Raw genomic sequence first — 25,289 nt, 5'->3', positions numbered from 1 at the left:
ATCTTTGGAAAAATTTTATTAAAAAAAAAACCCTAATTTTAAAGATTTCCATTGCCCTTTTCATTTTTAGCTCTACTGGTCAGAGACCAGAAGAGCTTATGCGATAGTAATGCGTCCGGCGTCCGTCCGTCTGTCTGTCTGTCTGTCTGTCTGTCCGTCTGTCTGTCCGTCTGTCTGTAAACAATTTTTCAAAACGCTACTCCTCCTACAATTTTAGTCTGATTTCAATATTACTTGGCACACAAGTAGACTACATTAACATACATAGAATAGTGCATCGGTTTTTGATTTCGATGAACGGTGTTGCCATGGTTACTAAAAATAGAATTTTCTGTGAAATTCCTTAAAAACGCTACTCCTTCTACAGTTTTGGTCTGATTTCAATATAACTTGGCACACAAGTAGACTACACTAAGATACATAGAATAGTGCATCGGTTTTTAATTTTGATGAACGATGTTGCCATGGTTACTAAAAATAGAATTTTCTGTGAAATTCCTTAAAAACGCTACTCCTTCTACAGTTTTGGTCTGATTTCAATATAACTTGGCACACAAGTAGACTACACTAAGATACATAGAATAGTGCATCGGTTTTTAATTTTGATGAACGATGTTGCCATGGTTACTAAAAATAGAATTTTCTGTGAAATTCCTTAAAAACGCTACTCCTTCTACAGTTTTGGTCTGATTTCAATATAACTTGGCACACAAGTAGACTACACTAAGATACATAGAATAGTGCATCGGTTTTTAATTTTGATGAACGATGTTGCCATGGTTACTAAAAATAGAATTTTCTGTGAAATTCCTTAAAAAATCTACTCCTTCTACAGTTTTGGTCTGATTTCAATATAACTTGGCACACAAGTAGACTACACTAAGATACATAGAATAGTGCATCGGTTTTTGATTTCGATGAATGGTGTTGCCATGGTTACTAAAAAAAGAATTTTCTGTGAAATTCCTTAAAAACGCTACTCCTTCTACAGTTTTGGTCTGATTTCAATATAACTTGGCACACAAGTAGACTACACTAAGATACATAGAATAGTGCATCGGTTTTTGATTTCGATGAACGGTGTTGCCATGGTTACTAAAAATAGAATTTTCTGTGAAATTCCTTAAAAACGCTACTCCTTCTACAGTTTTGGTCTGATTTCAATATAACTTGGCACACAAGTAGACTACACTAAGATACATAGAATAGTGCATCGGTTTTTAATTTCGATGAATGGTGTTGCCATGGTTACTATAAATAGAATTTTCTGTGAAATTCCTTAAAAACGCTACTCCTTCTACAGTTTTGGTCTGATTTCAATATAACTTGGCACACAAGTAGACTACACTAAGATACATAGAATAGTGCATTGGTTTTTAATTTCGATGAACGTAGTTGCCATGGTTACTAAAAATAGAATTTTCTGTGAAATTCTTTAAAAACGCTACTCCTTCTACAGTTTTGGTCTGATTTCAATATAACTTGGCACACAAGTAGACTACACTAAGATACATAGAATAGTGCATCGGTTTCTGATTTCGATTAACGGTATTACCATGGTTACTAAAAATAGAATTTTCTGTGAAATTCCTTAAAAACGCTACTCCTTCTACAGTTCTAGTTTGATTTCAAAATAAGTTGGCACACAAGTAGACTACACAAAGATACATAAAATAGTGCAATGGTTTTTGATAAGTACAAACCAGTAGAGCTACAGTCTCGACAGAGACTTCTGGTTTAACCATTGAATTTACAAGCAAATTCAAAGAATTGTGGTCCCCCGCTTTCGGTGTCTTTGTGGGTGATATGTCATTTTCATGCAAAAACAAGATGTGTTTGTGAAACACTGATGCCCTAGTATGGCAACATAGCAAAGGTTAAACTTTTCTTATATGCAAATTTAATATACTGATATTTCTTGATATCTCCAAGGTCAAAGGTCAAGGTTATTCGTATCCAATGAAAGGTCCTGCCAAAAAAATAAATATGTGAAATATGGAAGCCCTAGCTCTAACCCTTCAAAAAGTACTGTATGGGCAAGGTCACCAATTTTGAAATGTAGGTCAAACTCCAAGGTCAAAGTCAAAATGTCCGATTTGGTTGTACCCAAAGAAAGGACTTGTCACAAGGATGAAATATGTAAGGTATGAATGCACTAGCCCTAACCTTTTTAAAGTTATAGTCAAGGTTCGCTTTTTAAAAATGGGTCAAACTCCAAGGTCAAAGGGTCAAAGTTCTTGGTGTCCAATGAATGGTCTTATCACAGGGATTACATACATGTATGTGAAGTATTAAGGATACACCAAAGGTTTCCAAAGGACAGAATTCAATTTGCTTGTAATTCTTTCATTAACAAAGATAACATATTAAAATTATTTATAATATGAAAGCTTGTTAAGTTTACTTTTTAATGATCTTTATTTAAATTTTCATTTTTATCTTATTAAAAGATTATTAATATTTTAATGTAAATATTAGTGCAGTTATATTTTATAAATCAACTTTTTTGTATTCCGCCTCTCAAAGTCAAAATTTTGCCTCAATGTAGATTGAAGATTGAACTTTAAATCCGTATCTCAGATTTTTGATAAATCTTATTCAAAGTTACATCCTTTTGTCTTTCAATGTTACCAATTTATTAGCACAATTCTACATTTCCTCCAATAATTCAAGAACTGGCCCCGCCGTCACCAACATCCCTCAACTCAACACTCAGCCTCAACTCTGAGGTTTTCCCTCAAATATCTCACCTCACCCTCAAGTCACCGTCACCAAAAAAAATTGAGGGATTTTCCTGAGGAAATCCTCAAATATTTAAGGATAGCTTCATAGCAACCTTAAAAATTTCCTCAAGCAAATTTAACATGGCTGGCAGACGTCGTAGACGACGTAGGTTTCGGAGATATCGCAATCGACCGTCAAAAAGGGTAATACGAGATCGACTGAACCCCTTAGAAGCCTACACAGACGATGAACTTTTTGACCGCTATCGATTTAGACAGGCTTCAGTCGTGTATTTACTGGACTTGATAGGTGGAACTTTGATAGATAGTACAAAAAACATTGCCTTACCTCCGCTCTTACAGCTCTTCGTGTGTCTGAGGTTCTTTACGAGAGGCGCCTATCATAAACTGATAGGTGATAGCATGAATGTGTCTGAGTCAACTGTCGGTAGATGCTGTAGATCAGTCACTAATGCCATCCTTACTGTAAGACAACAATTCATTGTTTTCCCTAGAGACGAACAAGCACGGAAAACGAAGCAAGAGTTCATCAAAATTGCCGGTATGTTGTTCGTCGTTTTGTTTTCTTTTCTACTTTCTCTTTCAAAACTTACATGTAGGAAGGATAACTCGTTCTTTTCGATTTCGTGCATGTACAGGGTGTTTCACAATAAAAGTCACACATCTAAAGAACACAAGCTACATATATTATATATCATTTTAATCAGCATTTATTCAATTTTTGTTTGAAGACACAGTTAACTCAAATGTAAGATTTGTAAATTATAAATGCCAAATGGACCCGATTCAGGCAATAATTGATATTTTTATTAAAATATTATAAGAATGTGTTTTTATGAGCAATTTATTTTTCTTTAATTTTACATTCTCATAAAATGCATTGATTGTCGATTAGCGACGATATTTGTTTTGAAGCAAGGACTGGTAGAGCGGAAACGCTGATTGAAAATAGTATTCGCCGACTCAAATTCGTTTTAATCTCAACTAACCTTGAAAATTCAATGTCCACCATGAGTATGCTACAAGTGCATCCTATCCACCAAAATAGGGACTTCGATATGTGTATAATTTGACAAATATTCGAAGAAAATAACATTGCTTATGCATGCGACCATTCAGTTGTTAAAGAGATCTCGAGTTATGCATGAGATGAAGGATAAAATGTTACGATAGTATTATGCAATCTCCATAATTCACCTCTTATACTATTTTATTTTTGGTAATTATAAAATTTTAAATATTGGCTATAATATAAAGACGTTGCAGTGGCAGATCTAGCAATTTCAAAAAAGAGAGAGGGGGGGGGGGTGTCCAGGTGTCCAACACTCATGCATAAAAGCACTTCAAACCTGGCAACACCGAGTTTTCAACAGTTCTATGGGGGACTTTGACAAGCCAAAAACAAACAAACAAACAATTAAAACAAAAACACAAACAAGCAAGCATTAGATGTACATGTAGCTATAATTCGCTGGGATCTTCCATTGGTTTCAAAGTGAAACATTGTGTAGGACGTGTTGGTAGTCCACCCAGGGCTGGCATTGCATGTCATGTGACGGTACTCGGAGGAAAGCATATTAAACAAGGGAACTCTATTTGACCCCCTCCCCCTGCACGATTTAAAAGATTTAATAAATCATTTTTTGTGTATGGCGATGGGACTCTACCCCGACCTCAAACTGCCCCCCTCCCATAGCCTTTACAAGATCCCACCTCTGCTAATGACTATGTTTTTTTTAAAGGGATGTCATATCTATATATATATATGTACTATTTTTACCACACATTGTAAGTTAGACAATAAATAAAAACTTAAACACTATACATTGTATAATAAATTTACACAGGATTCCCGAACACACTGGGATGCGTTGATGGAACATTCATTAGAATTATGGCTCCAACTGAAAATGAACCGGATTTTGTGAATAGAAAGGGATTCCATTCTTTGAATGTACAGGTCAGTATTATATTTCTTCTTTATTTTATTTGTTGTTTTATCTCACATCAAATGCTTCCAATGTTGAAGTTATAGACTATTTAATCAAAACATCAGTGATATGAGCGTCGTATTTGAAAGGGGCAGCCAATGAAAAAATCTATTCCCCTGAAAAAGGACTTGATAAGCAGAATTTTATTTTAAAAGTCGTTTGAACTCCTAATTACTAAATCATATTTAGCTGACTATACTGCAACAAAAAGTTGCCTCCCACATCCCTTCTGATGCTACGAGACTACATATCAATATTATTTTTATTTAAATTCTTTAACTCTGCAGCATTATATGCAATTTATCAGCCATCTTAAAAAGTTAGGGTTTCATTTTGATTTCAGATAGATGGTTTGTGATGCCAACTTCCAATTCACGAGTGTGTGTGCCAGCTGGCCCGGTAGTGTCCATGATAGCAGGATTTGGCGGGAATCCTTCCTTTGTCGACAATTCGAAAGAGGTAAACAACTTTTTTTATATTTTACTAAAAAATACATTTGTTTATCGATGGAGAAGGGAAACAAATTTGAAATGTTGAAGGTTATTATTCAAGAAATTCAATTAAGAAACTCTTGTACGTTTAGGTGAACACAATGGCATTTTGTTGGGCGATTCTGGATACCCCTGTCGACGCTATTTAATGACACCATACCCCAACCCGCAGACAAACGCTCACCAACGATTTAATGCATCTCTGTGTCGAACCAGAGTTCTTATTGAGCAAAGTTTTGGAATTCTGAAACGGAGGTTTTCCTGTCTTCAAGGAACTCTGAGGTAAAGAAGCTTTGCATTATGTAGATGAAATACATGCAACTTCTAAAAAACATATTTTGCTATATTCAGTAAATAATACCCTCTATAATTTTTTAACAGATAAACCGTCTAAATATTTCATATTGGCTCCAACTAAAATAATTGACAGCCATCTCTTGGGGAATACCACAATCAAAATACATCTAATTAAGTAAAAATTCAAATCTAATTTGATTTTTTTTTTACAGAACGGCCCCTGAACAGGCAGTAGCATACGTTGTCGCTTGCGTCATCCTTCATAATCTTGGGATTCGAACTGGTGATGTGATGGATAGATTGGACCAGCAAGTGGATGCATTTGACCCGACGGCCCACCAAGTTGTGTGCAATTCTCCAGAGGGAAGTCACTTGCGAGACTATATCGCACAGACGTATTTCGGGTAGAGCTACATGTAGGTATGCACATATTCATAAACACTTGCATATTTTTGAATTCATAATACCGAAGATCACACAACTTACGTGTATGTATACAACTATACATTGATTCAACCAATGACAATTATTTATATAACATTTTTTGTCTATTTCAGGTCATTTTCAAGTGGTTGACGGTTTATAGTGACATATGTTTCAGAATTTCATTTGATATACTGAAGTACATACGTTTATTTATAGTTTAAAAAATAAATATTTCACATTTACTGATCCCAATTCAAGAGTTTGTGATCTATTCAGAGCCTCTCAAAAGTAGTAAGTCATTGACAAACAGGGTTTATGATGAATTCTGGAAATTCAGAACTTAATTTACACAATAAATATGATTTTTTAATCTCAAGCATTTCAATCTCCGTTTGCAATTTTTTCCCCTCTAAGGCTAATTTCTTTTGTTCTTGAACAAGCTTGTTTATTTGTTGTGTCAGCTTCTCATTTTCAAGTTTACTATTTTTTATCTCTAGATCATCCAAGATCTCTCGTGGTACCATCTTCCTCTTCTTTTCCTTAGGCCGTACATCTTTCACAAAAAATATAAATGCAAATATATACACTGTACTTGCGTATGTACCATCTTATCAAAGATTAGTGTTAATATATTTTTAAAATGATAGGTATCTTACCTGAATTTGTACTAAATGATAAACTTAAACCGGGGCTCTTAGAGGATGTTGAAGCATCACCGGTTCCTTCAACAACTGCTGCTAACTCTTGTGTTTGGACAGATGTTATTGGTTCTATAATTACAGTGTACATGTATATTAAATGTTTAAAGTTTTCCGTGGTCCCAAAATATGACATTTTTTAAATCTTAACTCTACTAGAGAAGGAGAATTTTACTCTGGCAAAGTTCTACCTCTGAAATAAGTGACATTGTTTAAATTACCATCGGTATCAATGCTTCCCACCAGGCCAACAATGTTGGGTCGCGTATCCATTGCCTGATACAAGGCCTCCTCTGCCTGAGTGAGGGGCGCTGATGGTGGACCTCCCCCAGTCTTGGGCCTGCGTATGTCATCAGTTTTCTCTTTTGCTACAATTGATGGCGATTTTAAACATTTCTCATTGATAAATATTTCCCAAAAATACTTTGCTCAACTCTAAAAAAAGTAATAACATTTTACCTCTCTGTTTGATGTTGTCATACTTTTTGTAGATGGAGTCAGATGTTCTGTCGTTTTTAAATTGTCTGTATAAATGAAATTAAAAACAAAACATTGATAAATTCTAGTTTGTGTTTGACAAATTTGACATCTCACTTTAAAAGTGTAACATTTTCTTTTAAATATAACAGTGGATAATCACATAGAATATACTTAAACATACCCGGTAATTATATTTTGTTTATTTAAATAGTTATATTTTTGTTTTGTTTGTTAAAAAAAAATTTTTTTTGTAGTCATTTATATTCGTTTTCTTGTATCCTATTTTTAAAAAAATCTGTAGGGTGGTCAAATTATTTCCCCCATTTGGGACTTGATTTTTTATTTTAAAATGAATTTCTTTAATCTCCAATATTATTAATGTCTGAAGCCGCGGTCTGAAGTGGTTTGTACCTATATTTGAGCCCCCACCCGCTTTCGTCGTTTATGACCAGAAATGGTATATAATACACGACATAACGGTGTAACCAACATATGTGATGCTGTTTAAGATGAGATTTTATTAAATTAACGGAGGAATTTTGATTAACCGTGGGCATTTACGGTTACGACAGAAAACATTGTCCGTATTAATTTAGGACTGGAATATACTGGGATAAAATTTGTGTTTACACCTACAAAGGGAGATCACAGCGAGAATCGTCTGGTCATGGGTCAAAACAAAAAGTAAGTGAATTCAGATTGATATAACAGTACTTACAAATTCAGTGTGTCAGTGATGGACTTCCAAGTTTCTTCTTTTACCTTTCCATGTTTCCCTTTAACCCCCGCCCCTTTCATCTTTCCAAATAGTTGTTGTTCGAATTTTAAAACCTCTTCAATTAAAGTTATCTCCTCCTCGCTGGTCCAATTAGCCCCCCGTTTCCTTTTACCCCCTGATATCAACCCAATTATGTCTTTCTCAGCCATTTTCATACAAAATAATACACAGACGACAGATATTTATTGCGTAAAATCATTACGTAAAAATTCCGCGAAAGTGCGCGATGTTATTGATGTAACACCTCAACTGAGTTGAGGGAAAAAAATCACCTCTATTGAGGTGATACTCAGTCTGTTTGGTGACGGTGAATTGAGGAAATCCTCTGTTAGGGAAACCTCAAGGGGTTTGAGTTGAGTATTGAGGGTGAGGTTGAGGAATTTTGGTGACGGCGGGGCCTGAGCAAGATATCAAAAATCTGAGATAAGGTTTTGTGAACACACATTTGAGACGCATTCTGGCCAGTTTTCAGAGAAATTTGTCGATAAATAAAGCAGCTGAATCCTTTGAAATAATACCACCAACTGTCTGATCTTACTGTACAGTAGAGGGCAAAGACCCATTACACAACAAATTCTGCCAAAGCTAGAAATATATGACACCTTGGAGATTCAGCTTCGGATACCTCTCACTTATTCATATTTCCTATGCATATTCACAAGAATGGGAGGTTCTATTCTTTATTTACGTGCTTTTAATGAATTAAAATAGGTTCAATTCTGAATCAGAAAGATTTCCCGGCAAAATGGCAAGAGCTAAGCTCCACCTCCTATTTTATGGTCATTAGTGACCTGTTAGATCTTCTTCCCTAAATCTAGAGTTCCTGTAGTTTAACTAATGATAACCTCTTTGTGACTGGTGAAGAATTTCCCAAGTGGTCACAGTGATTTATTGCTCCTTTCAGAAGCAGGCAGTTACAGACCAAATCAGAAGCTTCAATAACGGCACATTCACATATGTAAGTGTTTATGTTTGGTTATTGTTAAATAATTAGAAAACCATTTAATAATCAGCAAAAAATTTCATGCATTATAAAGCAGTGATTAGCATTGTTTTCTTAGCCAAAAATCTCAAAATTGACAAAAATCTTGAAAACAGCCTTTGGTGTATCCTTAAAGCCCTATCCCTCGCCGTTCAAAAGTTATAGCCAAGGTTAAAGTTTTTTTCACAAGGACGGAAACGGTCAAGGTCAAAAGGTCAAGGTTGTTGTATCCAATGAAAGGTCTTTCCACAAAGAATATATATGTAAAATATAAATGTCCTGGAATTTACTGTACAAAAGATATGGCCAAATAAAAAGTTTGGAATTTTTGTGCAAATGTGGGTCAAACGCTAAGGTCAAGGTCAGAAGGTCAAATTTGATGGTACCCAAAGAAAGGTCTTGTCACAAGGAATACACGTGTGAAATATGAAAGTCATAGCTCCGCTAAATCAAAAGTTATGGGCAAGGTTAAAGTTTCTGCGGACAAACAGAGAGACAAACGGACACGACAAAAACTTTATACCCCCGAAACTTTGTTTATCGGGGCATAAAATATGTAAAATGTGAAGTATGAAAACCTTAGCCCTAACCCTTCAAAAGTTATGGTCAAAGTTTGTTTTTTAAAAGAAGGTGAAACTCCAAAGTCAAAGTTCTTGATATCCAATGAAAGGGCTTGTCACAAGGATTACATATGTAAAGTATGAAAGCCCTAGCACTTACGTTTGAAAAGTTATGGCCAAAGTTAAAGTTATTAAAAAGAGCAAACTTTAAGGTCAAGGTCAAAGGTCAAAATTGATGGTATCCACTAAAAGGTTTTACCACAAAGAATACATATGTGAAATATAAAAGTCCTAGTATCTACGATTGAAAAGTTATTGCTATAGTAAAAGTTAAAAATTTTTGTATAAAAGTGGGTCAAACTCCAAGGTCAAGGTCAAAAGGTTAAATTTGATGGTATCCAAAGAAAGGTCTTGTCACAAGGAATATACATGTGAAATATAAAAGTCATAGATCCACTTTATCAAAAGTTATGGGCAAAGTTAAAGTTTTTGTGACGGATGGACAGACAATGAAATTTTTTTTTTAATTAAATGTACCTGTACAAAGGTGGACGTGAAGTACGAAAGCCCTTGCACCAGCTTTTCAAAACTCATGGCCAAGGTTAGAGTTTAATAATTTTTGTTCAAGTGGGTCAAACTCCAGGGTCAAGATCAAAAGTTCAAATTGGGACGAATGGTACCCAAAGAAAGGTTTGTCACAAGGAATAGACCTGTGAAAAATGAAAGTCATTGCCCCACCCACTACAAAGGTTATGGGCAATTTAAACTTTTTGCAGGCAAACAGATATACAGACGGACGGACAGGGCAAACACTACATACCCCCGAAATTTCGATTACGGGGGCATAAAAATGACTTATCTCAAAAGTTGTTTTTTTTTCAAAAAAAAAAAAAAAAAAAAAAATATCGATAATTAAAATCATAGGAAAAGATACATTTTGTTTTATACATTTATTAAAGAACCAACTACGCATTACATAAATATTCTTGAAAATTTTAAACATGGATATAATTAAACAACCTCTCCTCATTAGAATACAATGAGTTTATGTCTGACTAATCGGAAAAAATATATTTTCTTCACAATAAAACATTGACATTTGTTTATCAACCAATAGTTTCTATAATTCAACAAGGAAGAAAAACATTTCATCAACAAATTTTCTTTGCAAAGAGAGTGCTTTTACCTCTGATCACAAAAATTTTAACAGGCACAAAAAGGTTTTATTTTTCAAACAATCAAAACATAAGTTAATGCCTTTTGCTGACAATACAACAACGAACACGTCTTTCACATGTTACTGTATGTACAAAACGTTTTGCATTATAGTAGTAAACTTTATTCACAATTGCTTAGCTTCAATGTACACATTTCTTTGTTTTAATAATGCATTTTTAGTCTGAGGAGTCTTTACATTCCAATTGAGACAAATGTCCTTCAATACTCTTTGGAGGTCATTGGCTTTAATGGCTGATGCTTTCAGGACGTTGAAATGTACAGGTAAAATTAATCTGTTGAACATGATTTTTGTGATTATTTACCGTAGAGTTGGACGTCTGTCAATTATTATAGGTTCTTGCTTATGATTTTATTAATAATTATTACATTGTACATGTTGTACGTAGTTATGAAAATATATTATGTTTTACGTATAGAGTTATTGCTCTTTGTCAACTTTAGAAAAGGGGAAAACGAAAAAAAAATGTATGCACGTACATGTAAAACGAGTATTGCAGAGCTCTAGGGAAAAGGAATTCATACAATAACTAGATATATGCTAATTTGGTGAAACAAATTCTGGTCAAAGTGCACAATGGAATTTTTGAAAATATCATTGGCCCCCTTGCTTTTCTTCTTTAAACCCTGAAAAATCCGTCCTTTGCATGAGTTCTGTACCTAAGGTATGTATTAATGTAAAGCTAATTATGTAATGCCATTTCCTATATTGTATACTGACTTACACATATTCTTCTAAGCAAATACAACAACAATCTAACTTTTCTTAGATATATAATAATATATATGAAACTATGTATTGCACATTTCCATTTAAAGCGAATGTTTTAAAAATATACAAATAAAAGAGGAAATCATGCTGCTGCCCGAATTTCCTCTGTTCTTCTTAAGGCTGTGTCTATTTCATTTAGCATCAAGGTGTCTTGGTTTCTCAGTTTTTTTCGTAAGCAATATTGCTGTTATTATCCCCGTTTAACAGTGATAATAATCGAAAATCATATAATATCATGGGGTTGATTTTTAATCTCATTTTGCAATTCCTCAGCAGTAAACAAAATGTTCTTATATCTAACCATCCACCTGATGATGTCACAGCTGCCTTGTTTGTAGTCATGTAAACGCTTGCCTTTTGCTTACATGGTGGTGTCTGCGACAAGCTTTGAGTTGGCCATGTCATCATCATAGGCATTGAGTGTAGCAATGCGAGAATTTCGAAGGTGGGCAAGATTTGCGCTGATGGCAATCATAAAGTGGATCTGAAAAATAATTTAAAAAAAAATATAGAAAATCAGAATATTGAACAAGTGCCCTTCTGACAGATTTGTAGGAACGTATCAAAACATACTGATTATGAGAAACATAAAAGGACATGAGAAATAAAGACAAGTTTTAAAAGTAAATAAATTGAAGTGATAGAAATATCAACACAAAAGATAACTAGTAAAACTTTTCATTTAAAAAATGTAAAACCGACAAAAACACACAACAAAAATAAAGGATAATATGGATGCATGCAGTGATATGATTTTAATTAAAAGATTGCTTAAAAGACTATCAATTAATATACTCTTTGTACAATGTTTTTGAACAAAAAAGCTAACTTATCGGTTAATATCTTTTATTCCCTTTTCTTGAAAATTTTAAAAAAAGATGCATTCGTGAAGTAACAATTATCTGCAATTGTAAATTTATGACTTCGATTATAGATGTTTATAAAGAACCATTCTGATGCCCTGTTCACACGGAGACTTTAATTCGCAGTAAATTAATGCGAATCAAACTAATGCGAATTAAATTGCGTTCACACGACAGCTAATGCGAAGTAAACTAATGCGAATTAATTTTTTCTTCTACAGTCAGGCGTCAGTAAGTCTATTATGACGTCATTTGTAAATCACGTCATGTATGCAGAGCCATCCTTTGATACATCATGTAGTGGCTACAGGTATTCATTGATTTTAGTGATTAACATACTTTCCCTCAATTTTTGAACCAAATATAGCACAAATACCTATATATAACCACCAACACGTGTCCTGTGACTTAATTCTGGCCTTACGCATGCGTCAAAATTTAATTCGAATTAGCTTCGCTTATCGTTCACACGGAGCTAATGCGAAGTAATTTAATGCGCAGTAAATTAATTCGAATTAAACTAATTCGCATTAAATTCTCCGTGTGAACGCTAAGCGAAGTTAATTCGCAGTAACTTTACGTTTAATTCGAATCAAGCTCTCCGTGTGAACAGGGCATGAATACTTTTGATTAACCAAATTTTTTGAATGAAATTGAATAAAAGAAAATATTAGCTCGCACGCATTTAGTCTTACACCTAAGTTTCTGTTCTCAAAATCCAAAATTCTCGTTTACCCGTCTCAAAATTTAATCGCACTACAATTATTATGTTAAATATCATATCAACTTGTATAAATTTGCAACAACAAAATGTCGCAAATTCAAACTGATTTTCATGTGCTTTTACAATTACCAGGTGCGTTTTTATGTGCCCCACGGTTTATTACTATATCAATGACAGGGGAATCCGACATTTGTTGACGCCATATAACCATTTATTTTTTAACAAACCTGGCACATGTATTCAAGATATTGTTCTATTTTAATGTAGACTGTCACCTTCTCCATACAAACTGTTAGTAATGAGGAGGAATATTAGCAATTGTTATCATATAGAAGCCAAACAAACACAAAGCAAAGTGAAAGTGAAAATTAAGCATAAAATAAATAAACGAATGTATAAATCTACTAAGATAAGGCATGCTTTTTAAAATCTCAATGAAAGATGGTTACATATTTTTTAACATGACGATGTTTTTAATTCTCAAATGCTAACAAGTAGCATTCAAGTTTAGAAGCTCATTCGGTTATGTAATTATATAAAGTTACAGTTGACATTTTATGTGAGTTTTAGCAAAACATAAAAATTGTCACGTAAAGTCTACTATGTCTGTATATACGTACCAAGCTTATGGCTATCAAAATAGATGACACTAGTGCTGCAATATAACTGACGATTAGTTGTTTCCCCTGCAAAAAAAACACACAAGTATTTCAAAATCAAGCCTTTTTATAACTTCTATTTTTGTCTAATTATCCCATTTTTGAAGAGGATTCTATTGAATTTCACATAACATACATGTATATCTTACCTCTCTTTCAAAATTCTGAAAGTCAGCGCCACAAAACTCTTGTTTCTCCAAGCCTGGAAAAAAATGAAAGTAATTTTTTATATGAGTTAATTTTTAAATGAATTCAGTCTAAAAAATTAAATTTTTCAAAAGTATATATTTTCAAAAAATATATTTACATGTATATGGATAAAATTCTTTAAAACGCATCCTCTTTCGTCATCATCATGACTATTGAAGCTAATATGTCTACAACTTACCATAATGGACTAGATTGATGCACTTGTCGAGTTTGCCGTCGGCTTGCTTGACTGTGAAATCTACGAAGTAGAGGAGGGATAGGAGGTAGACGGGCACGGCCAAGACTACCGACGCCACCATCCAGGAAAAGCCCAGGATGTAACAGAATATCATCAGCTGTAGAGAAATCGAGAGGGAACCTAAGTCACAGGGTTATAATAAAGGCACAGACGTACTTGCAAAGGTCTTACGAGTCTGGCCATGGGTGATTGTGGATATTTTTAGACTAATTTGATCTCTTAAAGAAGAAGAGCTCCATATAAAGATACTAGTATACAAAAATGATCATCAAATTTTAAGAACTTAAATGTATGAAACTTCTTTTAGCCAGATGATAGTTGACAGCTTTAAAAGATACCATATCTAAAAAATGAGTTATATCTGATGGTTAATTTGTTGACCTCCCAGCCTCCTGAATGGGAACATTGATTGTAAAGGACGAAAAACGCAGAAAAAGCAATTATCTAGTAAGTTAGTTAAAATTTTGGAACTGTAATTATAAAATATTGGTTTGTTTTAAATACCATAAATGATCATAAGTTTTATCATAATATAATAAATAGATATAAAATGCTAATTATATGCATCTATTGACTGTGATCTCTTTCTTAATACGTCATTGTCATAAGTGATAAATAATAAATATATATTCTTTATTCGTTAAATCTTGGTTACATATAAATAAATAATTATAATCAGAAATAATTATAATTGTATACATGTAGCTTTTTATATGTAGAATGATACCAAATTATATTGGATATATATTAACCATTAAGAAGATATGCAACTTCCGACTCTTCTTTATAATTCGTTACCTGTATGTTCATCTGCAACAACAGATTCAAGGAAAATTCAAGAAATATTTGAAAATTATGACTCAAAACCTTAAATTTTATTTTAATAAAATGTTTCCAAACAAGCGGTACAGAATTTCGTAAAAAAAGATAATCGAAACCAGGTTGAAACTTCCTACAAAACAAATAAAAATATCATTTCCAATATCCATTCTTGAATTGGTAAAAAGAAGAGGACTTACGAATATATTGAGCCCTTGAGCACAAATGTTCTTTTTGGTACTCTGGAAAACATGGCGGCTTGTGGGTTCGGTGGAAATATGGCCGACACAAAGCAGGAGAGTTCCGATCACAAACATACTGACCACCACACCAATAAGGGTGTACTCGATGAACCACAAGCTGAAAATGTGTTCAAATGTTATTTCCTATAAAAATTAGATAAAAATTGAAAACAAAGATCTGAAATGGATCTACATGTGTATGTGTACTTTTTAACTCTCAGAAAGTATGATTAAAAATAATTTGAGGAATTAAATTGAAAATCAACTCACAACTCATCATTAGCCAGCATGTCACGTGTCTTCTGGGCACCAATCAAAAGTCCACCCGTAAGTCCACCAAGTCCAACCAGCAGAATAATCCATGCAATCAGCGATCCACATGGCACTTGGGATAGGCAATGCAGGAATCGGTCGCTGCACTTTTCACTTCGAGCTGTAAAAGAAAAGTTCCACTCTTATTTCGTATATAGCTTAATTTCTTTAAATTTTAATAGCAGCTATAAAAGTTATAAAGTTTTTCAATTTCTGAAAAAGACTTTCATTTTCTTTTTCCAACTTAGGATTTCTTACGTTTAGTATGAAAGCTGACTTTGCGGGTGTTTGTCATCATGTTTCAATTTGCATAATGCATATCTATCAACAGATCATGATAAATATACTTTCAAAATTGTCTGTCAGTTATTTACTTGTTCGTTGCGTAAACCACGTTACTATGGACACACAATAACGAGCGCCTCTATTCTAACGACAATTATCATACTCCAGGCTTGGCAAATATTCTTGTACAATATCGATATTTGGATAAACAATTATCACCTCTAACATCTATTGATAAACACATTTTAATAAAGTTCTCAAATGATGTAATAAATGCGTCGTAGAAATAAATAAAGAAAACAAAATAAGTGAATAATTTAATATTTTTTTCATTTCAGAAATTAAATATAAATTACATTGTTTAATTCAGTTTTCAACCTCCCCGAAGCAATAAACAAAAATTAGAAAACCATATTTTAATGAAAGAAACACATATCAAGCACCTGTCAAAATTTTCCTAATAGTTACAGAGATGTTCTTTTATCTTACGTACATGAACTCGAGCAGAACGTTTCTCAACTAATTCAGAATACTGAAATTCTTAAATTATCAAATTTTCAAACTAAATCCCTCATACGTATTCTAAATATCTTTGGCCAAACACCATCTCGAATGATACACTTTTGGAAAGAACTTCAAGTTGGATGTCTACAGTATCGCAGACCATCCAAGCAAAGCGCTGATAATGGCTTCCTCATGTCCTGCGCATGCCTCCGAACTCACTACTCAGGGTTACCCTTAAATGGACATCCTTGGGGAAAATGAAACAGAGGCCAAAGGAGACATGGTGAAAATTTCCTTAAAGAGCTGAGGAGCACAGGTCTAGCCATGGAGACATGCAGAACGGGCCAGGTGAAAATCCCTTGTAGCCGCTTCAAGCACCTGATGGTGCAGAGAAGATTGGTCGAATGAGATTAGTTAAAACAACACATGAAAGGACTTGTTCTTAGGATTCTGTTCCATTGTGACAATCATGAAGAACCATCTTTGAGTATAAATATTTTTGACATTGGAGTTTGAAAAAAAAAATTTAACTTTTAATTTTGCCATAATTTTGAACGGTTAGTAGTATAGTTTTTGTTTGTCATAAGTGCATTTATTGCGTCAAGGCCTTCCTTTGGGTACCATCTTGGAGTTTAACTTACTTCTTAGAAACATAAACATTGTCCCAAACTTTTGAATAGTTAGTACTAGGGCTTTTATATTTCTCATGTGTATTTCTTGTGACAAGACCTGAAATTCACTTGGTCATCATAAATTTTTACCATGCATTTGACCTGATGTTTTGAAAAACTTAACCTTTGCCAAAGATTGAAGCTGAGCTTTTTGCAATACAAATTGTCTAAAAATGTCGAAATGTCATAAAGAAAGTACACATATATTTATGTTTCAAATACAACCACATTTGTAAGCAGCTGTCGTAACTCCCACAATGGGAATACCACAGAAATACGTGCTGAAAATTGGATGATCCGTGTACACCTCACTCGACTCAATTTACTTTTGAAATGCAGCATACTCAATCATCAAGTTACATATTCAGTATTTGCAGCCCCCTATCTTCTGGATCCACCACTAATAATCTCTCAAACTTATATGACGACCATTTTTATTACAGTTCGTATGGTTTGACAACGCAATATAACTTCATTAAAAATGTTTTAAGACGTTATTCAAAACTTTCTATAAATTTAAGGAGGAATAAATGTTGTGATTTTATTTTTATTTGAAGAAACGTATTTTATAAAGGCTATATATTCAAATTACATATCATAATTAACTCATTTTCAACACAGAACAACTGCCATATTTCCCCAGGTAAAATGTTCTCTAAGTTAACAGAAATGATTGTTTTTACTCATTCTTGGAATTCAATTACAATTGAAATGATGTTAATAATACATTAAACCGTTACATATTTTCCATGCAAAGGACAGCTTAGACTCAAACTCCATATACACTGTACATTGTAACTATCCTAGAATTAAAACTCTTCAGTGCACAGTGCTAATGTCAAGAGCTTTGCAATAATTGCAGCATATGATCCATGTTCATTTTCTTCTTGATAGGTGTTTCGGTTGAACCAACATAATGCATCAGACATTTACAATATTGAGAGTTACATGAGAAATTCCTTCTCATGATGACATTATTAAAAGATAATGCACTTTAGCCTTGATTTACACTGATGATAATGATATGGAAAAGACAACATTGTTACACAGACGTACAAATGGTTTAATATCATACATTTTAATCTATCTCTAAATGATTCTATGGCACGGAAACAGAAAAGTGTTCTTTCTCTTAGGGTTAAAAATATCTAAGGAAAAATTCAAAAAGTTGAAAAACCAAATTATCTTCTTTCCATAGTGTCAAAAACCTTTTCTTGACGCGGAGACGCAAAAGCGCTCGAGTAACGACTGGCATTGTTAAACATCTCCCAAAATTATTAATAAATTATTATTACATGTTTTATCAAAAAACAATATATCAACAATTCCTTCTCATGATGACATTATTAAAGATAAATAATACACTTCAGCCTTGATTTGTATTTTTACACTGATAATAAAGATGGTGGTCACAAAATTTCGTTGTTACACACGATGATACATGACAAAAATTTAAAAAATCAAAACTTCGTATTTTATCAATTTTGCATAGAAACTAATGTAAAATTACAGAAAATTAATTTTTTTTTGGCCAAAAATTTTTTAAGGAAAAATTTATAAAACTGAAAAAAAATATAGCATTCTTTCCATGTTGCAAAGGCTTTTTCCAAAATGCATAAATTATATAAAGTAGGTAAAAATAGCTACTTTTGGTAGCTTTAAATACCTAGGTAGCTATTAATACATACGTAAAATTATTAATAAATTATTATTACATGTATTATCATTTCACTGATGTAATGATAATCTAGAATTAGAATTCATAAAAATTCTCACGAAACCGTTCTGCGATTTGGTATCTGCGTGTCTATAAAGCTCGTGTAAAAAAGCAGGAAGAATCAGACGTTCAATTACTTACTGGAAAAGGTCAGTCGACATTCCGCTTGACTGGAATTGGACAATGTGAGGAATAGAGAGGTACTGCGAGGCCGAAATCTTTTTGGGCGTCTGTTGTTGTTTTCTGTGACGGATGAGGACAGAAATTCAGACATCTTTACCCGCGTAAATGCAGATACTGGTATTATTTTCTCAAAAATTTCACCATTATGAAGAGGTGCTAATTGTTGCCAGGGTGAATTGTTAGCACATGCTTTTGAACGTTCTTGGTGATATATTCATAAAGGTTGTTGTTGTTTTTCTACCTACCCATTGGAATAATGATTTACACAATCCATCGATGTAATGATATACATGTAATTTACTTGTTACTAAATACAGCCTAAATTTGTTTTGAAGGAACATTAATAATTATGTCTTGTTTCTCATTATACACCATCATTAACAAGCAAGGGTTATTGATATTAATAACATCTATTTATCACCCAAAAAGTGTTTTCTCTAATTTTTAAATATTAAGAACCATTTCTACACTGCACAATAAAAAGTTCTGTTTCCGTAGCATTTTTATGCAATTAAAGAAACATGTTACTAGATCTAAATTAAAAACAATTTTTTCTTAATGAAATCAATATATTAAAATCTACAGTCATTTGCTCATTTTCTAACCATTTCAAGCATTCTGAACACATTAGAGAGCAACTGAACACTGATTTTGCGTTTTCTAAAAAAACTAACAACAATGATATTTGTTACTCAATGAAAATCTTTGAAACATTTCTCATGGGGACTGAAAGCCCGGTATACCCTATGTTGAAAATGAAAAAGACAAGCTCAATATGTACACATTTAACTAACGTTAAACGATAACTAAGTCTGACTCGCAAGAATCTTAAGCCTTGGCAAAATAAGGACCATCTACTGGATCTGTTGCATGCATTTAATGGCTAACATAGATTACAGATAGAGATTGTGATCAATCATGCCTTCACTATAAACTTTGATATTAAATCTAGTTGCAAGAATATATTACGCAGAAATCTTAATCATTTAAATAATCATTCATGAAGATAAAATCTAGCTATAAATCATCTTGCATAACATCATGATATGACACCATTACATGATTGTAGATAAAAGAAAATATAGTATAATGAACAGCTCTCTTCAAAATCAAGTAGACCGCTCTTTGGATGAACTTTAATGATGCTTGAAAAAATCGTCGTTCAAAGACACAATTAATCATGTTATTTATGACAGAGTTTGGCGCTGGTACCTGACGCGTACTCTAAACAGAGTAAATGACGCAGTACATATAGGTCAGTTGTAGAACCCGAATAATAGGTCATCAAAGGAACGAGGTACCACCACAACTACTGGAAACAATAACCACGTATCTATAAACAAACGTGATGATCACAGTCAACAAAAAAAGTCAAGGGTGAAAACATATTATAAAAAGTATAAATTATGGTATTGTGAAAAAACTAAAGTTTGGTTATTGGGATTTCCTCAATAATCTTCTGAGTTAATAATCAAAAGGGTAATTTTTCTGACATTGGAAGTTAATAAAAAAAAAATCACTTTAGAAAAAAAAAGCTTTAAAAAATTAAACCATAATCTGGAAAGCGTTTTTGGCATTGAATGATTTTCTAAACTTAACTTTGATCATACTTTTCCAAAAACATTATGTATACGTATTGCGTACAGTGTATTCATCATACATAGTCAATCTCTTAAATATCGACAAGGGTCTTCCTCAAGTCAATAATAGTTTTGATATAATACTCCTTTGAAGTACTCAAAGCTTATGAATATGTATTATCTGAGCTGGAAACCTTTTTTTTTGCATTGTATACATTTTCTAGCCCAGGCCCTTGACCTTTTGACTTCAAAATCAATAGCCGTACTAAGTCTTCCAATGGTATAGGACGTCATATAAACTTTCATTGTACAAACTTCTAAGCCTTGTTTTAGATAGAGTCTGGAAACTAAAGCTTTACAAATAAACAGGAATGCATGCAAAGAATGTATGAATTTCAACCTTAAGCATTAATATTTTCTTCGTAAATTCAAAAGTGATCTTTCTAAAAAAAAAAAAAAAAGGTCATAGGATGTTATATGAAATTTTATTGAAAGAAGCTCTGAGAAAACTAAATCTGGAAACTTTCATTTGAAATGTAGAATTTTTTTAACCTCGACTTTCGGACCTCAAAAATCAATAATGGTCTTCCTAGGCCATGAAAGCTTTGTTGTAAAATCTAATTGCAAAAGCTCGAAGGTTTTTTATTTACATATTGACCAGAAACCACTATTACATGCAGACGAACGGACGTACAGTCCCAAATTGATACCCCCTCATTTTCAGTGAAAGTGCATTACTTCAGCATATACATGTACCTTACGTGACTAAAGACTGAAATTGGCATTGGGTATTTTTCTGATGCAGTAAGAGTTATCTCCCTTATCAAAGTGATAATGGTTGAACATTAAGTTTGTTTAAGCAAGCTCTTGAAGGCGAGAAGGAGATTATTCTTCGACTCTGTATCTAGATCTATTTCAGCAAAGAAAATTCCTTTCGATTCAAGACTTTAATATTTTTAATATACTAGTTTTTATCGTATATGCCTAGCACAGATTGACCTATTTTAAAAGTATACTATGTTCTATAACAGACAACATGAAACTCATTAACAGATTTAATGTTTCTGGACAGTTAAGAAACATTATACATGCTTATACTAATTACAATATTATCTTATTTGTAGATACATGTGTATGTACGTATGTAACAGTGTATGTAACGATAGCTTGGATTGATGTTAAAACATCGATACATTGTACGCACATCAACTTAATCAATCAATGTAGTTAAAAAATCCATCAATTAAAGGAACTAAGTGCAAGTGCATAAAGAAAACAGAAAACGGAATGATGCAATGACATGTGTAGTCCAGTTGTCTTTACTTAATGGCTTATAGACGGTAATACATCAAGCAATAAAACACTGCTTCGACGTTCCTATCCACAAAATATCAATGAATGAACAGTAAACATGTCGAACACTTCGATATTTAGCTCACCTAGGGAACGATATATAAACGACACCCCCACATAGAATATAACAGGCTCAAATTGATGTCCTTGGAACGGTTGATGTGCATTTCGGGGCCAATCGACATTTTTCTATTACGAATTCCAAGTACATTATATTACCTTTGAAAGCAATGACCCACTTGCAATGCATAATTTGGTTTAACAAATGCAGATAATCATAAATGAGGCAACCACAACAAAACCTCTGTACAAAACTTACCACTTCTGATCATACTCCCTTTATATAAAGAAACAGTCTAGCTCTCTTACAAAGAATGTTCATTGCTTCAGGACCGAGCAGACTATCTTGGACATAACAACGTGTCTTCCGGCGACATTTTGTTAACCTTATGCATGCTGGATCAGGCAATTGAACATGGAGAGAGTGAGAGAGGACCAATTAAAGGATCATTTATAAACGCAACAGAAATGTTAGAAAGACGGAAATCTAAATGTAATTTATACTAATTTTAGATCTTATTAACTATGCTCGTCCCTTATAGAGAAACCTGTTTAAGTTAAGACTGAATGCACATCTTCAACTGACATTTAGTAGAATTAAAATTTACGGAATTATATAATTGTGGCATAATAATGCCTCAAAAAGTTGATGTCAAAGCATAGAGAGGATTAGAGTCCGGGATGCTGCGATCTTACAAATTCTGTACGTGTAGGTTCCCAACTACAATACACAAACTGTTCCACACTAATTCATACCTTCTTTGCGTTTATTATCTTGATCGTTAACCTCGTTGGAAACCCCATTGCGCTCCTTTGGCTCTTCACTTATTTCCATGATGAAAACAATAAATTTAATGGTTCAAAACAATCAAATGCAGTCCACCAAAGGCAGCTATTTTACAGCATTTCCAAGGGAAAAAACTTTTGACAATATGTACACAAATTCACTCACACTGGAATATACTTGAACCTCAAATTACTCCTTGGTTAGGCAAAAATAAGGTTACACACATAGGAATACCTCCCTTACGCCTAATTGTACTGTGTCCAAAAACGCTTAAGAAACACTTATCTTTGTAAATTATGGGTCTTCCCCCAATCTTTGCATTATCACGTGAATGCACCCTAAGGCTAGTATTGAAAATCTCCGATCGCTTCCCGTAGTACTGAATTGATAGATGGCGATTACACCAACTACTGCGCTATGGTTTCGGAAATTTTGGCAGGTTTCTTATCAATATCCAATTCTCACAACATAGGTAAAGACATGGGTAAGTGTGAATGAGCTGGCGGGATGTCGGATTCTCAACAGAATCAAAGTAGTGAATCATACTATAAGTATAGACACACAAGGGCCATGTTCACATTAGCTGAGATTAATAAGAACCAATTTAAAAACCTGTCCGACAATCGACTTGGGTAAATCTTTGTGTACAAAGAAACAAAAACATTAACCTATTGATTTAGGACCTTCAGTACGTGAACCTTACTTAAATCGCAATTGTGTCGTGTACATTGATTAAGCTAGGGTGTGATGCGACATCTTGCCAACTTATCTTTTAAAAATCTATATATCAAGAATTACATGTACGCATATTATTCATATTTTAATTCAACAAACTTTTCTGGATGGGAAAAATTGGTAGGAGTAAAAAAAAAAAGAAATTCAAAATTTTTATATTACAGTTAGTTTTCAATCTTTTTGTAGAATATTTTAAAAAGATATACATAAAAATACAAATCCACAAACCTTTTCGCATATTGTTAATCCTACAAATTCAGAGTATCATGAAAAAAAGGAAAGAACGTCTCTTCAATGTCAAGATACGATATGCTAGCGGGTCACCTTTAAAGAGAGCTGAATTTATATAAATGTGAATTTGAAATTAGAAAGCGATGTATGCTAATATTAATTGCGAGGTGTTTTCGGTGCAAATTTAAAAATGTCATTTCATATATCAGCGTTATGGATGTTTGCGCACATGCATTTACAGAAAACTATAAGCTGAATAATCTTACAGACTTTGATAAGTCTAACTTTTCTAATAATAAATATTTTTTACGGTATAACAAGTTGATTTGAATCAAAGCAAGCTATTTATGTTTGTGGCTTATTTCCGCCGCATTAGAGGCGAGAGGTTAACAACCCGACTGATGTGTGATATTCACTCGAGCTCGAGACTACCCCTTTGTAGTTGCCAAATAAAATAGTGAATATACGCTATTATCAATTTTGGTAAATTATAAACATAAGTTGATATAGGATGTATTTAGCTGCATCATTATGAATTTAAAGATGTTTTTTTTTTCATTTCTTTGATTTAACAAACAAATAATTCTGGAAAAAATTAACATAACCTTGTACCTTTGTCATCCTATGAAACCTTCCAAAAAGAAACCTATTTATTTTTATATTTAAAATCCACATAATATCATCATACTCCTTGGTACAAGATTTAATAGATATTGCTTTTACATTGCCATTTTTTAAAAGGAATAATAGTCTTTTATTCCATCTACAGTTACCTCTCTTGTCAGATGTTAGAGGGGGGCTTAATTCAAAATCGATAGCATTCAATTTTATCCAGCCATTTAGATTACTATGGGTTATGTATCATGCCATGGAGAAAACTGAAATATATTGAAAATATACCATGAACTTTAAATGCGTATATATAGAAACAGGTACTTCTAATAAAAGAGCATATAAAACGATATCATGGTTTCATCAAATCCACTTATAGGGATGCATATTCATCTTCTTAAACTAGTACTTGAATTTTTATGATATTTAGACTTAGTTTGGTAAAAAAGAAGTTCACAAAAACCGACGCAGAAATCAGTTTGACTGTACTCATGACATTTTAACTATACATGAAAAAGATGGGCAAAGTTGATCAACATATGCTGAAGACAGTGGCATTGGTAAGTTAATACCAATAAAAACTTAATCGAAAAGCAAGCCCAATTAACAACAGAAACGAATAACTACAATTTAGCATGTATACCGACCACTCGAGGAAAAGATTGTCAACATACCATCAACACTAGTTCATTATCATGAATCTTTAATTAGAAGTGTAATTATATATGTATAACTCTTGGAATTAAACGCCAACAAAATTAAGACCATTAGATCAATCAAATCTAATCTATACATCGTTCTACGTACAGTGTATATACATTTACCATTTATGCAAAAAGAACCGCTCAGATCATATAATTAATATGATCACGTGACAAAGGAGTTTCAAAAGCAAAACATTAGTTTCTGGGACAGCTTCATCGATTCTCTCCGATACACAAACACCGATAGTGACACAATTTATCTTGAGAGCTTCAACAAAACACATTGAAATCGATACATTAAAGAGAAATGCAAACATGAAAACTCTATTGCTTTTCAGAACACTG

General features: G+C 33.2%; 3 protein-coding genes across 11 annotated transcripts in view; 1 reads left to right on the top strand and 2 right to left on the bottom strand.

The window, feature by feature from the left end:
• Window positions 1-3,122: 3,122 nt before the first annotated feature.
• Window positions 3,123-6,180, top strand: LOC134258072 (putative nuclease HARBI1). The gene is made up of 6 exons (XM_062740633.1): window positions 3,123-3,285; window positions 4,592-4,704; window positions 5,083-5,194; window positions 5,319-5,508; window positions 5,736-5,939; window positions 6,081-6,180. The coding sequence occupies exons 1-5, from the start codon at window positions 3,147-3,149 to the stop codon at window positions 5,929-5,931; spliced, it is 750 nt and encodes a 249-aa protein (XP_062596617.1). The 5' UTR covers window positions 3,123-3,146; the 3' UTR covers window positions 5,932-5,939; window positions 6,081-6,180.
• Window positions 6,181-6,245: 65 nt separating this feature from the next.
• On the bottom strand, window positions 6,246-8,256 carry LOC134258074 (uncharacterized). The gene is made up of 5 exons (XM_062740635.1): window positions 7,846-8,256; window positions 7,107-7,171; window positions 6,869-7,015; window positions 6,606-6,719; window positions 6,246-6,502 (listed from the first exon to the last, which is right to left on the bottom strand). The coding sequence occupies exons 1-5, from the start codon at window positions 8,058-8,060 to the stop codon at window positions 6,246-6,248; spliced, it is 798 nt and encodes a 265-aa protein (XP_062596619.1). The 5' UTR covers window positions 8,061-8,256.
• A 2,723-nt stretch (window positions 8,257-10,979) lies between these two features.
• LOC134258076 (neuronal membrane glycoprotein M6-b-like) overlaps window positions 10,980-25,289 on the bottom strand; it is a 34,890-nt gene continuing 20,580 nt past the window's right edge. For 6 of the 9 annotated variants that reach the window (XM_062740639.1, XM_062740642.1, XM_062740640.1 and 3 more), the window contains 6 exons: window positions 15,481-15,643; window positions 15,169-15,328; window positions 14,090-14,246; window positions 13,851-13,903; window positions 13,663-13,728; window positions 10,980-11,939 (listed from right to left, as the gene is read on the bottom strand). In XM_062740639.1, the coding sequence (XP_062596623.1) occupies window positions 11,817-11,939; window positions 13,663-13,728; window positions 13,851-13,903; window positions 14,090-14,246; window positions 15,169-15,328; window positions 15,481-15,643 (722 nt within the window). In that variant the 3' untranslated portion in view covers window positions 10,980-11,816. Of the gene's footprint in view, window positions 11,940-13,662; window positions 13,729-13,850; window positions 13,904-14,089; window positions 14,247-15,168; window positions 15,329-15,480; window positions 15,644-22,134; window positions 22,163-22,631; window positions 23,205-23,625; window positions 23,651-25,289 lie in introns of those variants that run through there. The other 3 variants (XM_062740645.1, XM_062740638.1, XM_062740644.1) reach the window with 3 other exon arrangements.

Source organism: Saccostrea cucullata, unplaced genomic scaffold, assembly GCF_032062105.1.
Source record: "Saccostrea cucullata isolate Sc308-1 unplaced genomic scaffold, CSIRO_AGI_Scuc_v1 ctg802, whole genome shotgun sequence".
NCBI lineage: Eukaryota > Metazoa > Mollusca > Bivalvia > Ostreida > Ostreidae > Saccostrea > Saccostrea cuccullata.
Note: the sequence above shows the minus strand (reverse complement) of the source record. Positions and strands in the feature narration are given on the sequence as shown.